The sequence below is a fragment of the Paramormyrops kingsleyae genome, chromosome 22 (assembly GCF_048594095.1).
Source record: "Paramormyrops kingsleyae isolate MSU_618 chromosome 22, PKINGS_0.4, whole genome shotgun sequence".
In the NCBI taxonomy this organism is placed as follows: domain Eukaryota; kingdom Metazoa; phylum Chordata; class Actinopteri; order Osteoglossiformes; family Mormyridae; genus Paramormyrops; species Paramormyrops kingsleyae.
This window is the reverse complement of record NC_132818.1, coordinates 14,281,298-14,308,964: the sequence shown is the minus strand read 5'-3', so window position 1 is coordinate 14,308,964 and position 27,667 is coordinate 14,281,298. Positions and strand designations below refer to the sequence as shown.

General features: G+C 44.1%; 1 protein-coding gene and 1 long non-coding RNA gene across 6 annotated transcripts in view; both read right to left on the bottom strand.

Moving 5' to 3' along the window:
- Nucleotides 1–287: 287 nt before the first annotated feature.
- LOC111849365 (uncharacterized) lies at nucleotides 288–2,834 on the bottom strand. Of its 4 annotated transcripts, XR_002839502.2 has the most exons (4): nucleotides 2,648–2,834; nucleotides 1,429–1,569; nucleotides 1,188–1,335; nucleotides 288–942 (listed from the first exon to the last, which is right to left on the bottom strand). It is a non-coding gene; the product is annotated as an uncharacterized lncRNA (long non-coding RNA). The 4 variants fall into 4 exon arrangements; XR_002839503.2 differs by having other exon boundaries at nucleotides 1,177–1,569; XR_002839500.2 differs by having other exon boundaries at nucleotides 1,188–1,569.
- A 7,249-nt stretch (nucleotides 2,835–10,083) lies between these two features.
- Nucleotides 10,084–27,667, bottom strand: part of grin2aa (glutamate receptor, ionotropic, N-methyl D-aspartate 2A, a) — a 103,126-nt gene continuing 85,542 nt past the window's right edge. For both annotated transcript variants that reach the window (XM_023821673.2, XM_023821672.2), the window contains exons 6-13: nucleotides 25,473–25,644; nucleotides 24,446–24,599; nucleotides 23,987–24,112; nucleotides 22,941–23,170; nucleotides 21,244–21,404; nucleotides 18,917–19,104; nucleotides 17,014–17,252; nucleotides 10,084–16,908 (exon numbers count right to left, since the gene is read on the bottom strand). In XM_023821673.2, the coding sequence (XP_023677441.1) occupies nucleotides 15,130–16,908; nucleotides 17,014–17,252; nucleotides 18,917–19,104; nucleotides 21,244–21,404; nucleotides 22,941–23,170; nucleotides 23,987–24,112; nucleotides 24,446–24,599; nucleotides 25,473–25,644 (3,049 nt within the window). In that variant the 3' untranslated portion in view covers nucleotides 10,084–15,129. The remainder of the gene's footprint in view (nucleotides 16,909–17,013; nucleotides 17,253–18,916; nucleotides 19,105–21,243; nucleotides 21,405–22,940; nucleotides 23,171–23,986; nucleotides 24,113–24,445; nucleotides 24,600–25,472; nucleotides 25,645–27,667) is intronic.

Here is a 27,667-nt window from a genome sequence, read left to right as displayed (position 1 = left end):
CCGTGGCAATTATGTCAAAACGAGCTTGTTTGTTGACTTCGTCGTTTTAGTCATAGAGTTAAATATCTGGGCAGCCAGTCTGAAAAGCTGCATTTTGGAGTGAAACTGATGGATCGACATAGACCACAAACCCAGAGAGTGGCTTTATAAATGCGACTATAAATGCGATAATTTACGACAGACATGTGGCAATTGTTCTTACCATCTGAAATTTAATTTCAAGGGTTAAGCATCACAAATAGCAGAATGTAGAGGTCAATGAAATTCTAAACAATAACTCAGTTTAGAATAGACCATTTTTAAAACACATTTTGTCTATAAGCTCTCCTTCTTCATTTGCAGTAGCAGTATTTCCACCACAGGCTTTACTTACTCTCTAGAGGACAGGCACGGATTAAACTCCAGTCTGTATTGCGAAGAACCTTTCGAAAAAAGCCAGCCATTGTGCTGTCAAAAAGACTTCCCGTTCACCCTCGGCTTCACAAACAGGCCGAAAGGCACACTGACAGACTCATGATCACCGCGGATAGACAGCGTGTCTCCAAGAGGTGGACCGTCATCCCGTTAACGTCACTGTTCTTCTGTAAAGAGATGCGCCTAACCACAGGAGCCCTCGTACACAAAGTCACAGAGCAGAGTGCGCACTTATCAACAAACGGACGTGGGAACGCAAACTCACGCAGGCAGAGTAACACATCCTTGCTGACAAGCTGACTCGCTAGCTGGGCAGAGCTTTGACTTTGTGAGGGTACTCTGTCATGCAGCAAATTACATTACCATTAGGGGCAAAGAGCCGACTCATTTACATACTCTATTACTAACCAAAAATAATAAACTAAACAGCTGCGGGCTGAACTTTTATCATTGCAAGCACTTCAAGGAGGTTTCGAATTCTCCTCTGGTTATACGACTACAACTACAATCTTCCTCTGGAAGCAGCACCTATGCAAAACAAGACAGGAATCGTTACATGTAAGAGAGGTTAGGTCCCGCAGCACCTTTTAGCATTTCACGAAAATCAATTTTACATTTCTCACCTACTGATACACTGAATACCCATAATTGATAGAATTGGATGCACAATCTGAAGTATTTTGCTCATATAGTAGAGGGATGTCATGCAGTGAGGAATGTGTAACACATTTTTATAATCTTCAGAATCTCCACACGACTTACACGTTACTCACGCATAAGCAGAATGGGGAATTAATGCCCTCCATCATCAACTCTGGTGTCAGTTATCCTTCGAAAATCATCACATCGTTTTCCACACAGGACTGAGGAAACGGCAGTAGCTTGTCTCTGTCTCCGTGGTGGACAGTAGGATCCCATGTCCTTGTATTAAACCAACAGGCAGGTGTGGGAGAGTATCAAATTATTTTTAAAACATGAAGGTAACAGCAGACTTTATTCGTCAAATGTCATCACCTGGGCAACACGGTGGCTCAGGCGGTATCAGTGATGTCTGACATCCCCAGCGTCGGAGGATGCAACCCCTCGTCTGCGCATGTGGAGTTTCCATGTTCTCTCCATGTTATGCAGGCTTTTCCTGGGTGCTTTGGCTTCCTCCTGCAATCCAAACACACAAAGTTAGTTTAATCCGCATCTCTTAGCTAGTTCCGGGTTTCCGACCCACACTGCAGCAAAGCCTGGATAAACCTATCCAGGCTCAGCAGCTGGAAGATGGGTTGCACTGGTTATATTTGTGTCAAGCTGTCAGCTATTAGTATGCACGCACAGCAAATGTTAAAATAAGAGAGGATTCAAACTCACGTATCAAGAGGGCATATTTACATGCAGTGCTCATAAAAAGGAGAGCACTTTCAAATCACTTTTTTTTTAGTTTTATAGTCAAAAATAAGGTAAAGTTTTAATAGAATGCCAGTGATCAGGAATAGAGTGGAACTAATTTTCAGCACGAGAGTTTTATGCCCAAGATCAGCCTATTTTGTCTTCGTTCTGGGGGAACTTTGATAAATGATGCCACAGTTCAAGTCTTATTATCTCAATAAATTAATGACATTTCAAGAAGAAAATAAATAATAAATAGCATAATACCTGTTCGAACAGTGAATTTTTCAACCCTGCCTGCCTGGTCTCTTTCTGATGGCGCTTTCCCACTGGCATACAGGAACTGACCCGCATCGCAAACTAGTTACAGTGCGGTTCCAGCTCGCTGGACTTAACACTGAAGAGATGCGTATATACTGTCCACATGCTGTACATCATGATTTACTATGTGTTAATTTCCAAATTATCCAGCACATCTGTCAGAATCCCTATATTAACATCGCTAGTGGAATTATCATTGGTTTGCGTAAATTTGCATGACAAATCCATTCCATTCATTTGTTCTATAGTATTTCTTAAGTAGGAGTTCAGAAATTTTCAAGTTTCCAGTTACTGGGAATGCACCAGTCGATTAAATGTACAATACTACTAGTAATGAAGAATATATAGAATATACCATTTTTCCTTCAGATAATCCATGCACAGAATACTTATTCGCATATATTTATTTATATTTTCGCATTTCGACCAATCAGATAGTGATGACTTTTCGGTTTGGTCAGTAAGCAGGGCAGGTATGGCTCGGTTTCACACTTTGCAATTAAAAACCGCCAGTTTGTGGTAAGGGTATACGTACAGCTTGGTTCTTGTGATTGCAATTATTGTTCTTCATTTTTGATGGATCTGAGTCAGCTTTTGATGGTGACCGGATCATAGCCAGTTTGCTATTCCTTTGCTGTTATTGCATGGACGGGGTTTAAGGGAGCGATTTAAAACCCTCAGCGGGACGATGACGCAGGAACCGTACGGATAATGCTTGACGAGGTGGAGTGCGTAGTGTGCCGTGCTGACAATGGGCTGGCGAGGAAGAGATAAACGCCCGCCGAGCTCCCTGAATTATGCCGGCACTGGAGAATCCCGGTTAACACCTAATCATTTTTTAAATTATATTTTATATATGGATATAATTAGGGAAGTTCCAGAGTAAAGGACTCAGCGCGCATTGCCATTGTATCCGTGACACGAATGGTGACAGTCAGCGGAGAAGCTTCCGGAAACTTGCAGAAATATCTTCTAATCACGATTCGTTGGTTCTTATTTTCGCAAGCAATAAATTTGACAAACTTTAGGCAATCTGCTGCAACCCATATACTGCATCGCGCTTAATGATGTTGACTGTGACGTGCGCGCGCGCGGGTATGTGGATTGTGTTTATACTACATTGTGGGGACCAAATGTCCCCCACAATGTGATAAAAAACCTGCTATGTTGACGTTGTGTGGACCATTTTTCAGGTCCCCACAAAGATTTGTGAGTGCAATCAAAAAAACAAAAAATGTCAAAAGTCTCATATTTTGTTTGGTTACTTTCTGGTTAAGGTTAGGGCTGGGTAGGGGTTAAGGTCTTCATGTTAGGATTAGAGTTTTCCCCATAGAAATGAATGAAGAGTCCCCACAAAGATATAATTACAAACCTGGTGTGTGTGTGTGTGTGTGTGTAGAGCGAGAGAGAGAGAATAGGGGATATTGTGTGATGATTCTCACGTGACCTCTGTGTCTCTTTGGTGTGCTGTGTGCCTTTGGTGTGCAGAGTTTGGAAAGTTTAACAAGTGATTTTAGACTTTTCTCTCGTTTGATTTAAGAATGATAGGGATGAAACATGCAACATTTATAATTTAAACTTGCTCATTTTGTGTGCTGTGATGTAACAGTGATACGTTTTTAAATGATATGTAAATTCTATAGATGAATTCAAACTCTCAGGTAACAAAATATCAGTAAAAATCCATATTTAGATTTTTAGTTGAAGTATAATGAACAGCTGAATATATGCCAGTATAATTAACTGTCATTTCATAAATATCTTCTTGCCATAAAATCAAACTAATGAGAACCATATTTGAAAAAGGTCACACGACGTAATGAGCTTCGTTACAATGGGTGTCTGTTAGCCACAAGCACATTTTTGTGAACCTCAAGGATATCGATTGCACTGATCTATAGTAAGTGACAAGCGCTATTGGGGGAAACATGGTAATGTCAAATCAGCTTTTTAGAATATCTGCAAATGAATCCAATATCTCGGGCAGCTAACTGGAAAGCTAATTGAAAGTGCTTCTGTTTCTGAGCTTCTCATGATGGGGGGAGAATTCAAATCTTTCAATAGTCCTCCATTTTGCCGTGGGGTACAATCACTTTCTGGTATTAGAAAGAACAGGCTTACGCTTTCATAATCAGACTTAATTCAGAAAATCTAAGACACATTTTGCTATTTGTGACACCTGCATGTAAATAGCTTTGTTTTTTTTTTGTCGATTAAAGTGAGTAATTTCTTTCAGAAGATTATTTTAAAAACCTTACTTCTGCCTCATTCTAAGTCTTTGTCACGGTACAATGTGGTGTATAATGATCTGAGAAAGTGATGCACATGGATACAGCAAGATATAAAATCCAGAAGAGACAACACTAAATAATGAAAATTTATGCAGAAGAGTCATAATAATCATACAAATGTCAGCGTAAAACAAAAGTGTAGATTATCCTCCCGAGACCCCACCCATTCATTTATGTCCATTGTAGTGGACATTTTGTTTTTGCATCTTTTCACTGATGTAAGGAAATGTATTTATTCCTGTTGTACGCTAAAGAGAACATGCTGTGAAATTAAAAATAAAAATAAATTGTAAGATGTCTTATTTCCTCCAAAGACAAATAACCTAAAATTGAAGGCCCATTTTTTTCTTTGGGTCTCAGGAGTATATAACTGAAATATCACTGACTAAAGTTGTGCCTGGTGTAACGTGTGTCACGATGACCCTTTCCCTGTATGATTCTTGAGTGCTAACTAAAGAAGACACTCCTGGTAGTGATCAGATGAACCACTGTAGCTCTAAATGACATCGTGCGACTCCAGCCTCAGCACCCACATGGGAATCGTCCTGATAAGCTGACAGGTTTATGACAGATAAAGGATATTAGCCTGTAATGCACTTTACCTGGTTTAAACTTCTTAAGGAGCTTTGGATACCATGAGGCCAGTGTTAAGTAACGTCACACGTTACTTAACGTCTTAGGGCCTCGGTGAAGGAGAAACCAGCCAGTGACTTTTCCCACGCAATTGAAAGAACATTAAGTAAATCTTGCCGTCCCAGAATCCCAAAGCGAGCTGCTGGGACTTGGAGTAGGAATGGACAGAGCAGCCGGAGAACCGCATCTCTCTGGGTTATTAGTCCGTTCCTGATCTCCAGTTTCATTTTTGATCCAAAAAATTCCCAGTGCACCCCTTACAGATGTAGGCAAATTCATGAGCGTGCAGGCTGCTGGAGTCTGGTTAGGACGCTCTTATTCATTCTATCCAAGCGAGGCCTTCGGATTTTATTATTCGTATCCCGTACAGCCCGGTGTGGCCCCACAGAATGGCGATGGGCAGTTAAGGAAGAGCAGGAAATGTCAAAGTTTGATGACTGCATGGTTTCAAACTGTGGGAGTTGAACCCAGCCAGAGCAAAGACAGCCTTCTCAGAACAAATCCAGAACACTGTGGCCCAGACTGAGAGGCCTGATTCGCCAAATTGGCAAAAACCTCAGTTCTGAGCTCCTTCATAAGACCTACAGGCCAGGTGTGAGACATATGAGTGATCTTCATCAGGCCCACAAACAAATTTAAATGCTGTATATTAGTTGTAGAGCGAGGGAAACCTTGTCGTAACTCTCCCCACAGAGCTGGCCACCCACCAGTGTTAAAGTAACTCTTACCCATACACACCTATACTATGTCTTTTATATGATTCTTTCCATGTAAATGTAACGATAAGCATTTTAAACAAGCACGACCTTGATCCTCAAGGTAAACAAGTTAAACCGTGCAAACCCTGTGAGCCGAAAGGTCATAACCAGATAACAGTAACCTGGCTTTTGGCTCAATAGACTCAGCCGATAAGGATCAGAGAAGCTGCTGTTTTGTTCCATCTCTGTTGAATAAAAAAAGCATTATTTCACCTCATCTTATTTTTCCATACGGAGCGGTGCCTCAAGCCGCCAGGGACAGAGTGAAGATAAGGATGCTACAGTCTGACCGAAGCCCGGCTGCCCAGACAGGAATCTCGGTTTTTGGGAGATAAGCGAAAAAAGTCAAGGAGATATTGAAACCCAAGCGCTGGTTGTCATGCCAGTTTGCATTAATGGTCTCAGAAGAAGCTCAGATTCCTGCTGTCAGTCAAGGCCTGATTCTCCAATAGCAACTGCTCTGGAGTCACCAAAAGCTGGCTGGTGCTTATTCATCACAGTCAAACGTGCTAAATGATGCCCATAAACAAGCCGGCTAACTTGCTAATTGCATGATTTGATGTCTTGTCATTGCTGCTGAAGAGGGACACAAGTGCAGCGATATTCAAAGCGATGTAACGATCAACAATCGTCAATCAGTCGATCAATCAGCCAATCAGTGTTTCTTAGGCTGTTGGACAATTCTTGAAGGTACTGTAGAGTGCCAGACACCAGCAGCCGTGCAGCTCTGCCTCCTTATCCCTCAGCTCGAGTAACGTCAATAGCAAAGGACTTGCAAAGGTTTCCAGTTCATCTCCCAGGAGAGCTCTGCTGCTGTACTATACCGAAGTACTGAATTGCTCCGGGGAGATATTCAATGATGTCGTCAGCTGTTTTGGGTGAAAGCTTAACTGCTTTGGGTGATAGCCTTGGCTAACCTCTAAATGTAAGGAATACAGCCATAATCACAACTCTTCATGCATGAAAGATATGTATTTGCTGCTCCGGGTACAGTTCTACCAAGTAAATGACTCGTGTCTCGCTAGACATATAATCAAAGTGAAGTTTATGGGAACCTTCTGTCATTCCATAAGATCTTTGCTCAGACTTGCTTGCCTCTTCTTGTCATATAAGATGTTCTGGCCTCCTGCCCTATCAATCATCAAACCCAGACCTGGGATGGGTCTCTACCACCCTGCTGCCTGTTGCTCAAGACAGACCCGCCGACTACCCCCAGAACCAGGTCTAGTGTCAGCCATTACAACCAATTCCATGCTCGGTTCACTGGTAGAGTCCTCATGATTAAGGTCTATCCATCCTTCCTTCAATAGAAGCCATTTACAACAAGCGTATTTGCATGCGAACGCCAGCCTTCTGAAAGAGGGGAATCTGTTTGCCCATTTGAAAGCGGTGCAGGCTGTTGAAAATTCAGCATCTTCCTCCAGAGAAAGCACTCAGTTTATGAATCTCTCCCTTATTCAGAGAAGAGGAAAGAGAGACATCTGCTACATTATTAATCCTGAAGCAGGCATGGAGAAACATATGTCATATCTATCATTTAATCCAGAGAAATGCCCAGTATAGTTCATTTAATTATACCAGGAGCAGGAAATCCCTGTTGCAAGATATAAAACATTTCGCTGTCACTTGTATTGGATTGTACATAATATTTTTACTCATGGACTACAGAAAATTTGTGACTGGCACTGGATCAGCATCTGGTAGTGAATGTAGCCTTTTAATATTTATTCATCAGCTGGGACGACGCATACGCCATCACGCGATGGTTTTTTAACATGTCATATTGTCTCCCTGGTACAGGAATTAGCCCACAATCAGGCTCAGCTGTCAAAGTGATGATTAGAGAAACTGTTCGCTCAGATTTTAATACGGAGTTCGGTGTCTTATAGGAGCCCACTTGATGGAACAAAAAAAAAAAAAGCACAGAGCCATCAAGACGTTCCATCGTAACGGCTTCGCTCCAACTCGACGTGACATTTGGCACATGGGCAGTTGACCTTCAACACTTGTCCCCGGCAACGGCTGTCGTCAACCTTTATCTTCCCCCTGTTTCGTGGACCTTGAACGAAGCCCCGGTGTTCCGAACGTGCTGGCCCAATTGACACCTCCATCCCCTGGGGTGCTCTTCTGAATGGTTTCTCAAGTGGGAGGACCGGTGTGAGATTGGCTTGCTCTTGGCATCACTGCCATGGTCCGTTCTTGTCTGGTCGATAAAATATTTTGAAGAAAACAGTGAGTGGGGCGTTTGGGAGGGGCGGGCACCTCGAGTCCAACAACTAGAGGACCTCTAAAGACGTCAACGGGAATCAAAGGATGGGCGAAGAAGGCATTTATTCAGCGGGCCTCTTTGTTTTTATCACCGTGTATCCATTACTGGGAGTAATCCAACTGATGATGCTGTCCAAAGAGAGCATGTAACATAATTAATTACGGCTTTGATGCTGCAAAGTGCAGATAAGGCACGCCATGATTAATTGCAACCCTTTAAGTGATTCAGACTGAAGATAGACTGTGATAAGCTTTGGAGGGGTAGAGTAAAATTATCCATTTTCTCCTACTGGGCGCCGAAGCTGCTATCTGAGGGCAAACTCAGGCTAGCTGCAAATCCACGCTTGCAGATGCCTCCTCGATATCTACTGCTGTCACATTACGCTGCCGCTGTGCATTTCCACCTTCGGTGCCCCAGGGCGGGGTGGGGCGGGGAGGCCTAAAATGATTTTTTTTGCTGCTATTTTTCACCACTCTGCCTCGAGGGCTTGCTTCCTTCGGAAGACATTGTTATGAGTTTTTGCGCCAGGGAAAGAATCTCTAATCCACTCACAGCCGAACAAATGCCTAGGATGTTGAGCATTCATATTTCAGGAATGATCCGCTTCCTTTGCCAGACGACTGAACCGTTGTGGGGGATTTTATGGGTTCAGAAGGGGGCAGATAGAGGCCCAACTTCTTAATTCCTTGGTAGGACCACAGCTAAGGACTAATTAGAGGATCATTCTTATGTAATAGTTACTTTCTAAAATAAATATTCAGTTGTTCTAATAGTGTCAGCATTGTTTAATTGAGAGCAGCCCCCTCCCTAGGGCAAACTAAATAATGATTATATCTGAGTACTCCAAAATGTTGCTTAAGTGCCTGAAAAGTGGCACTTGAATCAATCTCCTGTGTTAGCACTAATTTAACTTTGTCATAATAACCTGTGATTACTACGCATAATCTAGGAGAAACTGTATATATACAGTACAAATCATTTGTTTTTCAACAAGATAATAACTTTAAGCGTACCTCAAGGCTTTGTATTATCTTGTGAAGAGGGAAAGAGATGGAGTGCTGTGACAGATGACCTGGCCCCCAAAACCCCCCGACCTAAACCCTGTAGAGCTGGTTTGGGGTGAGTTGGGTTAAAGAGTACGAGCAAGGTAGCCAACTTGTGCACTGAACTTGTGGAAACTCCTTCAGGACTATTGGAGAAGTGTTCCAGGTTCTTCTCTTGGTCGTTGCAATATTTGATATGTATTATTTCATTTTCTCAAGGACTTACTATAAGGTGAATAACAGAGACAAATGCACTAAAGGCAGGTGTGTCCGGACTTTTGACTGGTATTGTACTGTATATGCATTCACACAGTGCGGCAACATCTGTCCCGTGCAATTTGGGCAACTTGTCCCTTAATCTTGTTTTGTTCAGACAATGAAATAAAATAGATCATGAGTTGATTCTGTCACATGATGTTCTAAGTCAAAGGCTTTGCAGAGTGTTCTGTGTCACGTATGTTTCAGGCTGCAGTTCCATGAGCAAGATCCAAGACCCAATAAATAATTAGCTTGGCCCGTAAGGGGCAAACAAGGGGTTTTTCAAAGATGCAACAAATTTATACAGTGAGACTACACAGTTATCCAAGTAGATGCAAATGACTGGCTGCCTTTTTCCTCTGTCGAATCCAGGTGGAGGCATAAGGACACAGGCGGAGTGAGGAAATTCTGCACCTCCTTTTTGACGGCATTTTGCCCACCTCACAGAACTCCCGCCCACAAAATTCCCCAGGAGCGTTAATGCTGGCAGCGACTGTCGAACCGATACCCTTAAGTTGTGCAACATCTAGGCGTCAAAACTCACAGGGTTCCCACATTCCCCCACAATGCACCTGGGGCTTCCCGCGGTCACAGCAAGTGCAAATCCCCAGCACCAGTCAGTCGTCTCTCAGTCCCTTTCCTGTCTTCCCAGGAATCTCGCTCAGCCACCAAGGTTTTGCCATTGATAGAGCCAGTTGCCTAAGAATACAGCATTGATATAAAGTGACAGAAAAAACCCTTTATTAGAAAAATGAAACCTTTACTTATGTACATTTTTTTACATCTTGTTACTTTGCAAATTCCTTCCGTGTCATATGTACATTTTCACCCAAAAAACATCCCGAACCCATTCACTTGGCATGATCTACACATACAAAATAAAAACACAGTATAACGTTTCATTCTATACTCATGTTACAAAAGTTTGGAACAGAGAGAATTGGGGATTCGCATCAAACCATCCCGTAGAATTAGTACTTTCTCATGCATTTTAGGAGAAAAGACCGAGATGCTGTCAGTTAATGTATAACTGGTGAATCCCAAATCACACAAAAGACTTTAAAGACATTTTTATAAACAGACAAGTGACAATGCTTTATTACAAAAAGTACATGACTTTAAGTGATAGCTACCATGCTCACCTACCCGCCCTCCCACCTGTCCCCAGCTACAAATCATTTTGTAAAGTGATTTCTAATTTAAAAGAACACAAGATTAATGCTAATTTCTATATTTCTATGAAAAGGTAGTTAGTTAATAGGAACAAAGAAGCAATGTCTTCTCAAACAAAAGTTTGTCTAACATGATCAGTGTTTTTTTTTCTTTTATCAAAGTGCCAAAGGCCTCCTTAACGACCCCGTTAGGTCTATGCCAAACACAGTACCTCCAGAAAACTAAGCACCCACAGAAGCGCCGAGTCCTTTTACCTTCAGCGGCGTGCTTCAAATCTCTTAGCTGGAGCGACAGGGAGAATTTTGGAAAAGGTAAACAAAGAACCCGGTGAAATCCAAGATCTCCAACAGTCACACGTCGATACGATTGTGCACGTGCCGGGCTTTTCTAATTGGGGGAAAGTCAGAACCGAAACGGAAGTAGTGCAGTAAAATCGACGCTTGGCGTTTGCATGGAGGTTTGGGGGGGGGGGTCGAGGAGCAGAGCGGCGACCGCGAGGCACGGCTGATGCGTTTTTACGGAAGCAAATCCCTGAGGCGGCCCTGCCTTCATCCTGCACCCGTCTTGCTCCCACTTTCACCGCGGCTTTTGGGGCAGAAATGACATCCCCAAAACTCCCTTAGTACGAGAACTAGCTGTAGGAGGTGCTGTAACGTTAACGTGGCCCCCAGCCACCAGGGGACAGGTGACTTGCAGCCCTTGGCTTTCGGGAATTGCTCTCTCATAAGCAGGATCTCCAAACTGTGACTTGCTACTATCTTTTTATTGGTTCGTCATTTGCTTTTTTTTCCCTATTTATATGAAAACAGTCCTGAGCAAAGTGGTTGTTTTGGAGGAAAACAAATTAGATTTTAATGCAGCAGCGGTTGGGTAGTAACCTGTGTAAAGGGAATTCATTGCTTTTGGCTGGGATGTTCAAAAACTGAGAATTGGAACAGTGCCCTGGTGTTAGATTTTATTGGTTTCTTTTGTATTTTTTTTATAGAATTTATGAAAAGTTCCCAAGTATTTTGTTAATTATCTAACAAATCCCTGCTCTCTCTATAATGAAGTGGCCTATCCTTCACATGAGTGTACAGCCTCAATTTCTTCCCCAGTACAACATTCACCTCCACTGAACAATGGTTCCTCCCTTCTGATGTTCTCAGAAATGTTCTGTATTAAGTAACATAAACGATCATCTCATACAAGGACGTAAATTATTTAAAAATGGAGTTTTGTTATCTCAGAGAGCAGCACTAATTGCTGATGTGTATCAGTGTTTAATAATTTGTTTGCATGTGCTAAACTAATTATTTGCTTATTGACGTCATCTTGCATTTGCACTGATGAAAACTAAATATCACATCTGTTACTATATTGTGACAAATAAAAGAAAAATAAACTCTTTGTACTAATGACTGTCCACTGTCAATGGAGTTAGTCTAGCCTGAAAACGCTATAACAGCCCCCATATTTTCCAATAATTCTTTTGTTTACTATTGGAATTGATACCCATCCTATACAGCACAAGAAAGCTACATCCAAGTATACTATCCCATCTGGAGCAATTGGACCAAATCATTCGCAAATCTCTGTCGAAGGAACAGAGAAGGTTCTGGTCTATTAGCAACAGTGGCGATACTGGTAGCCATTTCCTTACATTAGCTTGTCATGGTGATCAGTGAAGCATTGGCACTTTGGATAACGAGCATGAAAACCATGAGAGACACCGTTACTGTGACTCATTGAACACAGGGGATGAACTCAAGTCGATGGAAACAAAGTTCTTTCAGCAGTTAGTCATTAGGCATGCTTGATCCAAGCTTACCTGGAGTGAAGAAGAAGGTATTTACACAGGAAATTCAAACCCCCCCCCCCACCATCCCCAAACTAAATCCCAAAAAAACACCCAGAGGTCCAAAAATTCAAGCTTAATTAAAGTCCAGTGGCTGAGGTTCACATTTGCCTGCCAGGTGGAGGCTGGAGAATCACTTAAAGTGACGATTAAATGAAGATCTTGTGTATGATGTCTAACTAACTCTACTTATTCCAGAGAAAATCAATTCTATCTATACAAACTGTGGAATTCACACAAAAAATATTGTTTAGTCTTTATAATGATGTATTTATATAATCATTTACAAGTGATTTACAGGCGGCTAATATTTTAAATATGTCCTAACGCCTTTGAAGAATAATAATAATTAAAAAAAAAAACTATTTCTACAGCAATCAATGAGTAGTAAAGATGAACCACTAACAAATCATCTCTTTGGAGGGACAGCAGACTCAAAAGAATTTTGTCCTTATTTTTAAAAAGTCTGAGCGGGGTTAGGAGGAGGGAAAATGTAGCCATTGATATCCCATCCAGCCAATCAGGGAGAAGCAGGGTCAAGTTGCAGGTGCATCACAAGACAAACCCTCAACACACGTCGGAATAAAGGTTTCCCACTGAGGTGGGCACTGAACCACAGGTTGGGTTTAAAGGCCGACGATCTGCTGGTTTCCAAGGCAACAGTATCACCACATCGCGGTATACCAACATCATTGCCATTTTTTTTTGCACACCCTGTTTACACATAATCAGTGCCCTTGACATCGTTAAAAATAAATAAATAATGAATGAATGAATGTCTTACATTTAGCTTGCATGCTTTTATAAATGTAAAGTACATTTTTTTTTGTCTCCGTAAAGATTGGCCTTGATGTGCGAGTGAAAATAATGGATAAAGAAAATAAAGGCAGTAAATACATACATACATATTCGGAGCTTGTATTTTACATGTGCATATTTTTCAAACATCGTCTTCCTCAAGCAACATTTTAACATTGACACATTTGAACTTTCACCTCCTGCAAACAAAGTGAACAGAGTTTAAAATGGGTAGCAGAAGAATCCTTTAAAAGTGTAACATATCGAAAACCCTACTGGATTGGTGGACAGTGTGTTTGTTTCTTTATTGATTTTTTTAATCCCATATGCAAAATCATAATAGTTTAATCACATTTTCTGTAAAATTCATCACCATCCATTATTTTGCCTCCGTAACTGTTCACAGGAGAGTAATCTTACTGGAAGACTTTAGATGGACGAACAAATACAGAACACAGCACGAAACAGTGATCATCGTACCTGACACGAGTAGTGAATGGGCGTGTTTGTTCTCTACTAACGACATTACTAAACTCCCTCCGTACAATTGGTCTCCTGAGGTATAGTTTCCCAATAAAATAATAATCACTTCAATATGATTAACAAAGAGTGCATCTTCGTTATTTAGAAGTAAAAGTCTGAGCTAGAAAGAGCGATGGAGGGTTTATAACTGGTGTTCAGTTCCTAAAAAAGGGAAGAAGTGGTCAGGTTATAAACATCTCCAAGACGCCCTGTTATGTCCAAAATATCCTGCCATTCGTAGTCCAAATGGAGTCATATATGTATGCCACCAATATTTGCTTCCCTGTGGTTTGACGTGCCACAACAAACGCTTTCGTCGTTTAACCACAATAAAGGGGGAGTTCATTGCCCTCTTACAGAGAGTCACAGTGCACAGCCCAGAAAAACACAAGTATTGAACACAGTCAGTAAGAAATGTCGCACACTCGTTAGCCGCACCAGGACCGGGCACACCTGTGAGTATGGTGCTAAAGCTGTTACCCTGTTTTAAGGTGGAGAATTCCCAAAACAATGCATCCCGAGCAAGTTCAGCTGCAATCCCTCGCTGTCGGTCCTAAGAGGAGACCTACCGAGTTGTGCAGGTCAAGTATTAATCACGCAGGCATTTTACTTGCGTCAGCCAGACTAAACCCATTAAACGAAGGCGTGCTTTGTTTCTTTCACCGGTACCAAAAACAATACATGCAAAATAAACTAGTTCACACTGCAGTTTCAAATTATTCATTTGGGAAAAAAAGAGGTGGGGGAAATCAGCTAATACGCTACCAAAAGGTTCAGTGCTAGACCACCCTAAAACGGGACTCGAATGGTAGAGTCCCACAAATATAGTAATGCAATATAAGATACATTGCTATATTTTATATCTGCAGTGCCATTTATCAAATTCTCTTCCTTGCCTTGGGTTCCTGTCTGTAAACCTAGAGTTCATAATCAACTCCTGAATTGTTTTTTTGCCCCATGTCATCTTGACTGAAGACAAGGAAGGCAGATACATGATTTTTTTCCTGGCTATCATTGACTAGACGGTGTCACCGTCTGATAAGATTGCGCCACTGTGTTTTAGAAAGGACGGACCTCCAGCACCAAGGAACACTCTTTAGTGGGAAGTGATTGTCTTTAGGGAAACACAGGAATTAGGAGTCGATTGATATGACCCAACGCACCTGTGACATTACAGGTACTCAGTCAGGCAGCCCCCATCTACACTAGTTAATACCAGATACCTTGTCCATTTAATCATCTGTTCCAAGACCAGAAGATGTCACCAAGACATCTAATTAAAAAAAAAAGCTTCAAACCTTTGGCAAGCCCTGTACGGCCAACTTACTTACACTGAAAATTTTTACCAAGACAGTACATGAGTACTTTTTATATGTGTAGGTGACAATGGCATCCTAAAGTGGATTAACATTACAGCTTATATATAAACAGGGCATTAAACATCTGATTCAAGACTAGGTATTTTTTTATATACTCCTCTATTGCTGCAAGAATTCAGAACATGGGGAGCTGAATATGCACTCTTATTAACTACATAAGGCATCGCATGCTCTGGAAAGTACATATCGTTGGGTATCCGGCCATCCCTGGAGCAGTATGAGGTGTTGGACTTAATCGAGGACCTCAGGTTGTTGTCGTTCCTCGGTCTGATGGGAGCCAGCTGTCTGTAAATGTCTGAGGAGCTCCGCCCGTGTACGAGGTGCTGGTCATCCTGCAGGGAGTGTAGGAAGGGATTATCTGAGGTGTGATCTGGGTAGAGCGACTTGCTGCGTTTGCTCTCCTCCAGGTTGTGGTTGAAGAGCATTGACCGGCTCCCAAAAAGTTTGTCGGGCCTAATGTTGAACATGTATGCACTATCCTCCAGGAGCCTGTCCTTCTCCTTTAGGCTGACGCTTCGTGCCGGCCTGCCCAGGTCAATCTCCTTGGGCTTCTCAAGGACAATATTGTCAAAGGAATGCTGCCGGCTGAGCCTCAGTCTATTCCTCTTCTGCACGTGAGGTCCATCTGTCTGGGGCCAGTATTGAGCAAACACGTCATTCTGGTGAACAGCAGAGTTGACTGTTTCCGGCAGTATTTGATCCTCGCTAATGTCGTACAAGTTGCCTGTATGTACGCAGGCCTCACAGCGGTTGTACGGGGACCTCATTCCATAGTGCCCCAAATAATTGGGTACCTTCGACAGACAGCTCCGACAGTGCGTCTGCTTGTACCGGTCATTGGTCTCATGTGGGCTAAGATTCTTATCCTTCAGGCTGTAGTGCTTTGTGTATGAAGTCTCAGGGATGAGGTTGGGGTCAACGTGATGGAGGGGGCTGCTGTTGAGGTGGATAATGGGCTGTTCTGCCTTCCTGTAGTTGTCGTTGTGGTCAGAATAAATTTCAGGGTAATCCAAATCGTCAACAATGGACCTGTTCTCCCTGTAATGTAGAGGATCGGAGTGCAGGCTCATCTCCCGGTCAGAGTCGATGGTGTAGATCTTTTCTCTAGCCGAGCCGCTCTGCTTGCTTTTTAAGTAGGACAACTCCACCTCACTGCAATCCCTAGGGTATTTCGACGTCACGGATCTTTTTTTTAAGCTGTCCTTGGGCTTCAAGTGCTTTTGGTTGTTATCGGGGTCCTTGTATGACGCGGCCCGGCTGGAGCATTCAGAAATGTCAGAGTGGGCAGTGTCCTCGGGCAGGTAGCGCTGGCTCTTCATGGACAGACGCGCGTCAGGCATCAGTGTGTCCTGGACCGGGGTCTGCCGCACGGTGTCCCCGGGCTTCTTCCATAGACCCCGGGACTTGGCATTGAGCTGTGCTGCCTCGGCACTCATCGAAACCTCTACCGTGTTGGGGTTGGCTTCATTGAGAGTCAGAGGGTGTTGTCCTTGGAAAATGTAGTTGTTCAGGTGGTCCTTGTGTCGGTTAGCCAGGTAGGATTGAAGGTCACCCGTTTCACCATAGATTACCTCCTTGGGGGCGTAGCTGCGGTTGTCTGCATATATGAAATTCCCTTTGTCTGACACCATGTCCATGATCATAGGCACATTGGGGTGCAAAAATTCAGCTGGCCGCTTGGGAGAGTTGATCCTGGAGCCACTCAGATTGGTCATATTGGTCATCTGTTTGGCCGATTTCATAAGCTTCAGCATGTTGGCTTGCGGACTGAAGTCTAAATCAGCAGACTTCTTCTTCATTTCTATATGAACCCCGTGAATGCAGCTCCATATACCCTGAAAAGCAATAGGAACGGATACAGACAATGTAACAGAACGAAGTGCCAATCAAGGAAGGATAAAATGCAGGAGTGACCTGTGCCCATTTAAGCTGGCTCTTACCCGGCTGATGGAGAAGAGTAGTCCAGGCTTGCCTGTGCAAACCCCCGTGAAGCAGTAGCGAAGTTTCCAGTAGAACAGGTGCTCCCAGATAAAAGTGATGAGGCTGAGGCCCATGGCAGTAGCCAGCATGTAGAAGACCCCCGCCATGTTGTCCACATCCAACTGGCTACTCATCACCTCGTTCTTCTCATTGTGGCAGATCCCCGTCAGCCATTGTGCCTCCAACTCCTCCATCTCACCTGGGTGGGACATGACACATGTCAAAAAAAGATGCTACGTTGCCACACAGAAGCTCAGTGGATATTTCTCGCTTCCGCTTGAAGTTGTTATCCCTTTATACAGCAGACATTTTTACTGACAGAATTCAGGTCAAACGCCCCACTGAAGGCACAACAAACAGACCTCCCAGGAGTCCAAGCTAGAACGTTTCAGTTTCTTAACCTTCACACTTCCATAGCTGAATTTGAGGATTTGTTTCTGATGGGCCCCAACATATCTCAAAGCACAAAGCTACCCTAAAACCTGAACTGAATCACTTTTCTTGGACCATCTTCATGATGTAGGCTAGGGGTGGGCGATATGACCTAAAATGATCATCACAGTGTTTTTCCCTTTTAGGACTGGGACAGTACTATATCACGATATTATTTTTTTCAAAACTAGTAGGTTCCAAGGAGTAGCGTGTCCTGTCTCTTTATGTAAATTTTTAAAAAATCATAATATATTAACTGGATTGTCAACTTTTTTCAGCTAGCTGGAGTGTGATTTTCAATTTGAGACAAGTCTGCACACACATGCACACACAGTTACATGTATGTAACAGTTTTATTACATTGGAAATAGTCTGTAGGGTTCACAAACTAACCCAACGCTTTTGATGTTGCAGATTTTAGGTTTATAATGGAATAATATAGATTTGCCGTAAGATTTCTTGTGTGAGCATGAGTCTGAAAGTCTGAAAGTCTGAAAACGTATGTTTTTTAATTGTTCCACCTGAGTTAATTTCTACAAAAGAATTACATTGCTTTATACAGTTGTTAAAAAACATAAACTTTGACTAACATAAAATCACCAATAAACTATGTATATTTATCCAACATTTTATAAAAGATTGATTCAAATCTTTTAAACTTTACGAATTCAGGACGGCGCAGCCATTCTGTTAGGAACATATCACAGCGTTTTGGTTGAGGGTGCTATAATCGCTGCTGTTATTAACACTAACGGCACATTAGCTCAAAGAAATGGTTGCAATACACCGAAGCACATCTCGCCTGGAGGTTAAAGGAGTTTGACGTTCACTGGCATGGGAAACGGGCGGCTCTAGTGTTGACTGAGCAGTTGTGTCTTTAATCAAGCATCTTGCATGAAAGCTGTGGTGCATATAAATATATATATTAATTTAGCGAATATGTTTTACTTTTTAATTTGACACTATAGAAAATAAAACATACGGGATTCCAAATATGATCTATCTACGTTAGATACCTGCTACACTGTATTTCTGCCTTAAGGGTACTTTTCAGTAAAAAAAGAAAAAAAGAATCTAAGATTTCAAAAGAGAAATGGAATGATATTCATAGACGCAAAGTGCATTTCTCACGATTCAACAGGTTATTTAAGTGCTTAAAAAGTTTCCTTTTAATATTCACACCTAAGCCCTATGGAAGAAAGCTCCATCTCCCTGCCTGCATTCACCACCGTGAACCTCCCTCTCCATGCCATCGGCAGAATTCAATCCCATGCACCCTATCTGATGCTTTCATGCAAAGAAACCCCTAAAAGCACTAACTGCACAACCCTAGTTGTTAAGGTGACTAAAAGCTCTCATGAAATCTTGAAGGAAAACACGACCTGAGCAGCTAGCCCACCTCAGCCCTCACCCAATCAATCAGGATCGTACCATCTCCAATGATGCCCAAGATGGCCAGGTCCACCTGCCGTTTCCAGTAGGAGCCCTTCTGCAGGGCGATGCCGTAGCCCGTGGTGGCGAAGATGTAGCCGCTGCCAATGGTGACCAGCTTGCAGCCCTCATCCCTGCCGGCCATGTAGTTTAGCACCGCGGCGTCGTAGATGAAGGCATCCAGCTTACTGGGGGGGGGGGTCAGCACAGGGAGAGAAAGTGATGTACAGAACCGGTCCCAGAGCCCTGGAGAATGAACGCGACGGTCAGAACGGACACACCAAATGATGGCTGTCGCTTCAGCTTTGGGAAGCTCCCTCAATGTGCAGAAATGGGGACGGTCCCTTTAAAACCAAGCTCGTCTCCTAACAGCCCTGGAACCATTATTCAGTCAAGTCACGGACTGTTGTTAATAAGTCTCTTCTCAGCCTGATGTCATGTAGATATTTTTTTTACATTCAGCAGTGAATAACACATTCAGGAAAGTATCTTCACATAAACTTTAATGTCCTTGTATAACAGAGTGGTCAATGGGTCAGTCTTGGCTTTTTTTTTATATCTTCTGAATGCTTTGAAAGAATGTACAGAATGACTAGACCCAGAGTTTGCACATAAATATCTTCCTTGCTGACCCTAAAATGAAGGCAAACAAAGCTGGGCTTCTCGCATGACGTCTGTCAGGCACCTCGATCAAAGATGTGCATGTGAAACAGCCCTGGTGATTGGTGAGGCCTTGGCCTTTTGTGACAGAGCGAAAATATTCGTATTATTGTTAAGAGAGTCACAATTTAAAGGCTCGCTCAGACTATTATGCAAATGGTAGAGTTCGATAGACGGCAGCATTAAAGACAGGCACGTTCTCAAGGTTATGGGCTTCCGGGCACAATTCGTGCCTTTCTCTTCTCTCTCCTTAGAAAATCCTTTCTGCCATTAAAAGACGGCATGAAAGTGGGTGGGAGAGTGAAAGAGCACATCCCATACATCGCTGCTTGTTGTGAAGGAACTGTCCCAGAATTTTGCTCTCCATTATATAAATGAAATTTTTCTACCTTTTCTAAACAAACTGATACGTAGGACGTTTTCGCTGCAGTCGTCGGCACGGTTTTCTGCCTGCCAGTAGACCGGGCGCGACAGTGATGCACAATCCGTAAACCGAAATCACCATTGTCACGGCATTGTCTCGCATAGTAGGAGCTAATTCATCAAAGCGACCTGCGGCGACAGTGATAGTTAAAGCTACAGCAGCCGATTCCATGGAGCCTGTTTGATATTTTTGGTAATTACACGTGAATGGCTGAATGAGCCTGTCACCTGACTTTGCCCCAGCGTTGACATTTGTCCCACTTTGTCCACGCAGTATCCCGTGCAACTGGGACACCGGAGTTACCGAAGGACTCTGCATCCCACGGCCCCGATGGACTACCGCCCTGTGTGTTCCAATAGAGCCCTGACATTCGTCGCCAACGGACCAAATGTCAGGTTCGGGGTGACATTGGCCAGCGGGGGGAGCCACAGTGCGGCCCCCGAGCACCACGGAGAACCTGCAGCAGCGGGACGGAGCTACTAGCTACAGGTCAGGGTGACGTGTTTGCTGCACACAGACACACACTGACACCTCTGCAGTAGAGAATGACGGAAAAAAGCCATGATGTCACACAAGCATCAGCCTGAGTTTGTGTAGCCCCCCCCTGATGCAGTCACACAGGACTCCTGTTGATAGCTGTAACCCTTCAAATCTAATTTCAATCTCCCTTTTGGAGAATGAGATTGAACATGAATGACCAAGCGGATTTGTAAGGCTGTAATTGTACATGTATAACACCTCATTCGTTTTTAAAAGCTGACAATGAAATGAATGTCATGGATGGTTTTTCTGGAGTCTCTCACTAAAGGTCATATGGCAAGTCCCTTTGAGAAAGCTTTAAGGTCCTGGAGGGGCATAAAAAGGTCCAGAACCACTCATTTTAGGGGTCATTTTCAGTACAAGATTTCAGTAAATGGGGGTGGGTGTCCAAGACAATAGACATCTGAATAAACAAAAAGAAATAAACCAAAGATTGTGGCTTTTTACGGGAAAAAAAACACAGCACACAAAAGCAGGTGGCAGCCAGGTGTTTGGGGTCCCCAGGAGCAAAGCTCAAGTTTGGGAATACGAGGCTAAACACACTAATACCAACAGCAAATCAGAACAAAGAGGAAGTTATGCAAATTAGGGAAAGTAATCTGATTGGCAGCTTTTCTTTGAATATCATGCAGATCATCTTGCTCTCCCCAAAGGCTGTACTCCCCTCATATACGAGAAACCCTGAGAATGACGGGATACCCACCCTGTCTTGAGGCTGACCAGTGCGTCCTGGACTCCAGTTTGGTGGTATTTCACCATATACTGATGCATGTCCGGGTAGTTCTTCCGGATGTTTCTTTCAGTGCTTCCGTTGGGGACCGTCCCAAAGCGGAACGGTGGGGAGTATGAATACGGGCTCTGGAACTGTGGAAGAGACCCAGAGCCATTAGCTAAATTAGTATGGCCACATTCCTCCATTAGTCATACTCCATTTTCAGTCTTGTTGCTAAGGCCACCGCACCCAACAACTCTTAATAATAAACCGGCAAGTCCTCAAAAATCCATTCCCTGCTCCAAAACTGACTGAAAGGAAGAAGTTCCAGGTCCTACGTCTCTTCACTTGAAAGCCTTAGTCTGTGCCCACAGCAACAAGGCATCACAATGGATGTTCACATGTTCCCCACCGGTGACAGCAGGGCACTGTGACTTGATTGGAATCGTCAGCCCTGCCACAACACATTAGGTCCCTTTGTAAACACGCTACACTCTCAATGTTATTTACCTGCATCAACATTTGGTGCTAACTTCAGTGAGTTACCTGCTCAGGCTGATGCACACGCTGGGTACAGTATGTTGTCATAGCCTTAGCTCAGGCTGTAGTCATAGTGGCAGCTCTCGACTGATGTAAGTAATCTGCTCCACAAACCCTAACCTAAGTCAGATTTTACGCGAGTCGCATTTACCTTCCCATTCCATTCAAAACACTTTATAGCAAAAACACATAAGCCAGAGAGTAAAAATCCACACCAGGATTTTGTTTCAACCAGCCAGTTGAGTACTCTATGACTGTGACTCTTTATACTCAACTGGCTGGTAAAAAAAAAATCTTGGTCTGGATGTTTACTCTCTGGACCTGAACTATCCACCTCAGAGGATCACTGTCATACATGGACCACATCTTCTGGAGACCTCGATGCAGGAGCCTCTGACTGTGCCTTGCTCATTATACAAATTATTCACAATTTCTTGAACCCCATGACCTGTCCTCTCACTTCAATCTTCCTAATTATGTCCAGCTCGCACTAAGAAAACGGGGCCTACGTACTGTAATTTGCCTGAACAAATGTTTAAGTGACTCAAGTTTTTGTCTTTAAGACAATTAAAGCATACTAACAGATTATGGCTTGTGCCAACACGTATAACTTACATCTGAATCATTTTAGGAAATCAGATAGAGCGGCACATTAAAAGCATTTATCTGAATGGTCATCGGAGTTATCATATCATAACTTATCGTGAAGTAGGAGTAGTCGGTTTGGAATAGTTCTTCTGCCTTTTAGGACTGATCTGTGAACCAAACAACCCCTCCCCTTCCTGTTATTTTCCACTTGAATCCTCTCTAAAGCATTTGATTTACTCCATCAATCTCTGTACAGCCATCAGCTTTCATGGTGCCCCCTTAATGACGCTGCCCAGAATTTCAAAGACCAAAGCAGGTGCCTCATTTCAGTGCCGACTTTCTATGCAAGATCTGTTTCTGGCAAACAGCTAAGGTGCTGATAGGTTCAGTGGGCAGAAGGTGCGTTCCAAGACTGTACAAGACCAAGACTGACGTTCTTGGCACAAGTTGTGCTCCCTTGTCTTAACCGGCTCAACTTTTATGAAGTTTAATTTGTATTCCGTGGATCAGAACTACTGGCTGGAAGTCAAACTATGTCTTGAACTTTAGCAGCGACTGACCTTTTTGTCACTCAGGCCTGTGACCTGGTCAACGAATTCTTCCTGGATCATGAAGGCCGCCAGGTTGGCAGTGTAGCTGGCGAGGAAGATGACGGCAAAGAAGGCCCAGACGGACACGATGAATTTGCTGGTGGTTCCTTTGGGGTTCTGCACTGGCACGGAGTTGTTGAAGACGAGGCCCCAGAGGAGCCAAACCGCCTTGCCCATAGTGAAGGAGGGGCCGTGTGGATCTATGGCGGGGGGGGGCAGGAGAGTGGTCCAGTTAGGAGGGTGCTCATGCAAACCTGCATCAAATCTGTTGTGCTAATTCATAAAATGCTCCATCCTCTGGTGAAATGCAACCTGCTGAAATAAGGATTTGCAAAGTTTCTTGCTGTGATTATAGTATCTGGCCAGAATAATGGCTGCCCTAAGCACTCCCGCTATTGATGTTCTCGATCTATTCAGTTCACCGCAAGCGGCTTCCGACATGTGGAAACGCCAGCGTAGCTTGGCAACCAGGCTGTGGCAATGAATCACAACGGTGCGCCATTAGGTAAATTATCGAATGTGTAAATACGAAACCTTTTCATTTTCACCATAGCGACGGTATGTGTAAGTACAGACATCTCTGCTGTGAAAACTAATTTGTCCGTGTCAACGTGGCTCGCTAAAAAATTTCCTGCTGATTCAGAACATTTTAAGGCTGTTTAATAACCTGGCTTTTCCAAACACCTCTTTAGTGCTTAAAATTCCTTTAGGAAAAAAAATAGATTCCTTTCTCAGGCTTTTGCCATACATTCCATATAAACCTGTCCTGAGCCAAACACAGCCCCACAGGGCCTGGAGATGGCCTGGGGACTTTCAGGAGGGCGCCAGAACCCAATGCTAGCAATCTGTTCATTCCCAGACCAGGCTGTACCACCAATTATAGGTGAGAAACATCTGCAATCCCTTAGATGGGCCTGTTAGCTTCCAGTGTTTGTGATTTAAGGGGTTATTCTCTCAGGTTGTCAGCTGGGCACGGGACAGAGGTGGTTAAAACAGGAGGCCGGACCGTGGTCTACCTCTGCCCTGAGCGAGGTTCCTGTTGAAGCCCAGGGGACTGATGTACTCGAACATGAAGACGGCCATGGCGGTCACCAGCAGCAGCATCACGAACATCATCACCCACACAGAGGCACTGAAGGGCTCTGCAAGCGGAAAGGGGGCGGGGAGGGGGGGATGTCATGAGCGACTCCTGATCCGGAAAGGGATTGTGGGAATGCCGCTGGGATTAAAACGCTGAGGCTGGCACAGGACCACCAGCGGGATTTCCCAGCTAGACCTCGGTAATCATCGCCCTTGGTTAATTAAAGTGTGAGCTTCTGAGTACAGCCATTCCTAACTAAGGCTGCGCTGCTTTGTTCACTGTCATACACTTTTCTTTTAATGAGAATCTGCCCCAATCTAAAGAGACACGGAGTACCGATGTTATTTGGGCTGATAAAAGCGACGGCTGCGCGGGGGTCACGCCCTCCGCTCACCCAGGAAGGCGGACGGGGAGACGGTGCCATTACTCCGGGACACCATGACGCTGATGCCCGTCTCCACGAAGGGCACGGAAAAGTCGATGACCTCCGAGCGCTCCTCGTTGATCGTCAGCGAGCCCACGGCCATGACGGCCTTCTTGTTCACCACCTGGACGTTGGGGGGGGGGGGGGGGGTTGCCATGAAAGGACAGGGAAAGGCACAGTGAGTCATACCCCCATGCAGGTCCTAAATGTGTTAAATCATGAGCAGCTTGGGATAAAACTCCAGGTAAATCCCGGCGCCCATTTCTACAGCAGATAAACCCAGCTGACACTTGCTACTAGCGGCTGTGCTACTGCAGCAATTTAAATGCCTCGCTTCCGGGTACAACTGTAGATCCCCAAAGGGGATTTAAATCCTCAATCTTGAGGTTACAAGTCCTTGTCTACCTGCTAGTCCAAATTCATGCAGGCCAATCCTCCAATTTAATGAATGATTCCAAAATATACATAAACCAGAAACCGCGCAGGTGTTCACGCGGGGATTAATAAAGTTCAATGACATGGCAAAAAATCTAAATGATCCAAAGACACCTAAGACGGGCAGAAGGATGTGGGGTTTTACACTAATTGTAGACTAATTAGCTGTAAGATCAGAATGATTGTAAGATTTAAAGGCATCATTTCTTTAAAACCTGTTCTAGTATAGAATGTGTGGGAATCTTTTTAATTGATTCTGCATGAATTCTACACTGCGTGAGCATTAGGTAATAGAGCCAAGGTGACCTTGATTGCACTAATTGCCCTGCCACAGATAAGAGTCAGCAGGAAGGGTACAGGAGGTTTCTGGGAGTCTGAGGTGTGCTTCAGCTCTGCTAGCTTTGTGAGTTTCCTTAAATTTAGCGCTTCAGTTTTGCAGTTTCCCGTAATACAAAGTTAAAGCTAAATTTAGAAGCGGCGTTTGACTTCCTTGACCTACTTTCAGGAGAGGACACACAAAGGAGCGGGAGGCTGTGCCCGTCGGCCCCAGAAAGGCGCTCACCTCTCCCACCATGCCATTCCACACGTTATTGATCTTTTTGCCGTGTTTGCCATTGGTCACCAGATAGAGGTCGTAGGTGAACTTCACGTGCTTGGCGATCTTCTTCAGGATGTCGATGCAGAAGCCCTTGCAGCATTTTTTTACATTAGTTCCTCCCTCCGCCGTGTTATTGCTGTCAAAAACAGATTTTTAAGACCTTTATATGCAAAGCAAATAGGTAATCAATAATATGCTAATTCACAATTACAATATCGTGTTGCAGGGTATTGGAATCACTTTTATAACTTTGGGTGGTGCAATGGGCCACAGAGCTGCAGTACACATGGGGGTGGGGGCACTTCTTGTATGGGGCCCCAGATACAGTACCACAAAAACCTGCCCCTTGGTAGCGTTCATCTTACAGGTGTGTGTGTGATATATATACAGTATAGCATATGTATAACCCCCACTAAACCTGTTGTTCACTCTCAGGGGTGTTGCTAGAGATTTGGAGCCCCATAAAAGCATATCATATTAGGGTCCCCCAAACAAGTTATGTTCCAAATTTTTAGGGCCCCTGTCACTCAAAATCACACTTAATTCCTATTATATATATATATATATGAATTAAAGGAGCAGTCTGGGCGGAGTTTCCCCTGAGGAATGCCTCCCGGTGCCTCATGGGGGCTGATCTCTTGCCACCCCCCTACCCCCCAGCTTCCTGTAGAGAGGAGTGCCATTCGTGGAGATGTTTCATCGGTGTGGTTATCTTCGTGCTTTGAATTACTCTACATCCCCCCCCCCCCCCCCCCCCCCGCAAGCAGCGGCTGAATGCAGGCCCGTGATACCATCACTTTGTGGTGGGTGCCTCAGCCTGTTTCCCAGCATGCACTGCTTCACTAATCCCATAATTAAATTTGTCCCACTGTGCAACACGGAAGAATGCAGCAGGGCCAGAACGCTGAATGCACCTCCCTCCCTGAGAAAGATGGAGGGGGGACAGCTCTGTGAGGGTGGCCATCTATCATTCTGCAAAGGTAGACGTAAAACAAAATGGCCAACAGAAGAAAACAGGTCTGTTTTTTTTTTACCTTCCTGGTCGATAAGCTTTCAGGCACGAAAATGCCCCCTATTTTAAACTACGCCACATGTGACTGGGTGGATCGGCTCAAAATCACTAAATTTAGCACCATTAGAAAATTTAAACCCGGGCCAAATTACCTTGTTAAAGAGCCAGCGGCGGAAAGTCTTGCCCTGCTTTGTGACTGGAGCTTTCGGAAATGTATCCCAAATATAACAGAAGGGGTCCAGAACTTTCGTCCCGGAGCAATTCCCACACATATAGAAATAGTTCCCTGATACACAGAAGTGAAACACGGCACTGGCCTTCACTGCAACACCAACTCTGAATGCAGTTTAGGGATTACAAATAAAAGTGGAATATCCGGTACGTCCCAGGGAAGGAGACCCAAAAGGCAGGTCCAGAAACGGCCGCTGAGAGGGATTTCAAACAATGGAGGGTGGATTTTATTGGACTTTTGTCAATGACGTCATCATACAAAACGCCACACTCCAGAACCTCTGGGTCATTATTTATTTTATGAAGCATGCTTCACTCGTCCTGGGTGTCTGACCTCACTGGCGACACAAAGCAGCACTTCCAAGCACCTCGCTCAAACTCCCCACCGAACTGATCCTTCTCCCCTTACATCGCATATTTCCGGACCATTACACGGATTCCCCTGACATCCGAGGGGGTTGTGCTCCATCTGCCTCCCCCCGTCTCAGACTCCCCTTGGCGGGGCTGGCCTCTATGGACAAAAAGGCGTCTGTGGCTTTCGTCCAACTGCACTCATTGGCCTAAATACCAAATCAATCGAAGACACATCTATAACAACCAGTTAGCTCTATGTGCCATGGGTGGCCAGGGAGACAAATGGGGATCTTGGAGAAGGCAAGCCATTAGAAGAGCATCACCATGTCAATCACACGGGGGACAGCGATGCGCAGAGCAAGATACGAAGCACCATTAAACAGTGAGGTTATTTTAGCAGGGTGAGTGGCTGGAACATGGAGGGCACTGAGACCTGGGAGCTCCTCTTTAACTAACTGATGCTCCGCCCACCACCAGCCCAAGCTCACCCTTGTCCTCACTTTTTATTGTGCCTTGTTATACCATAAAACAAGATTTAACCTCCGTTTCGGTGCTGCTGCTA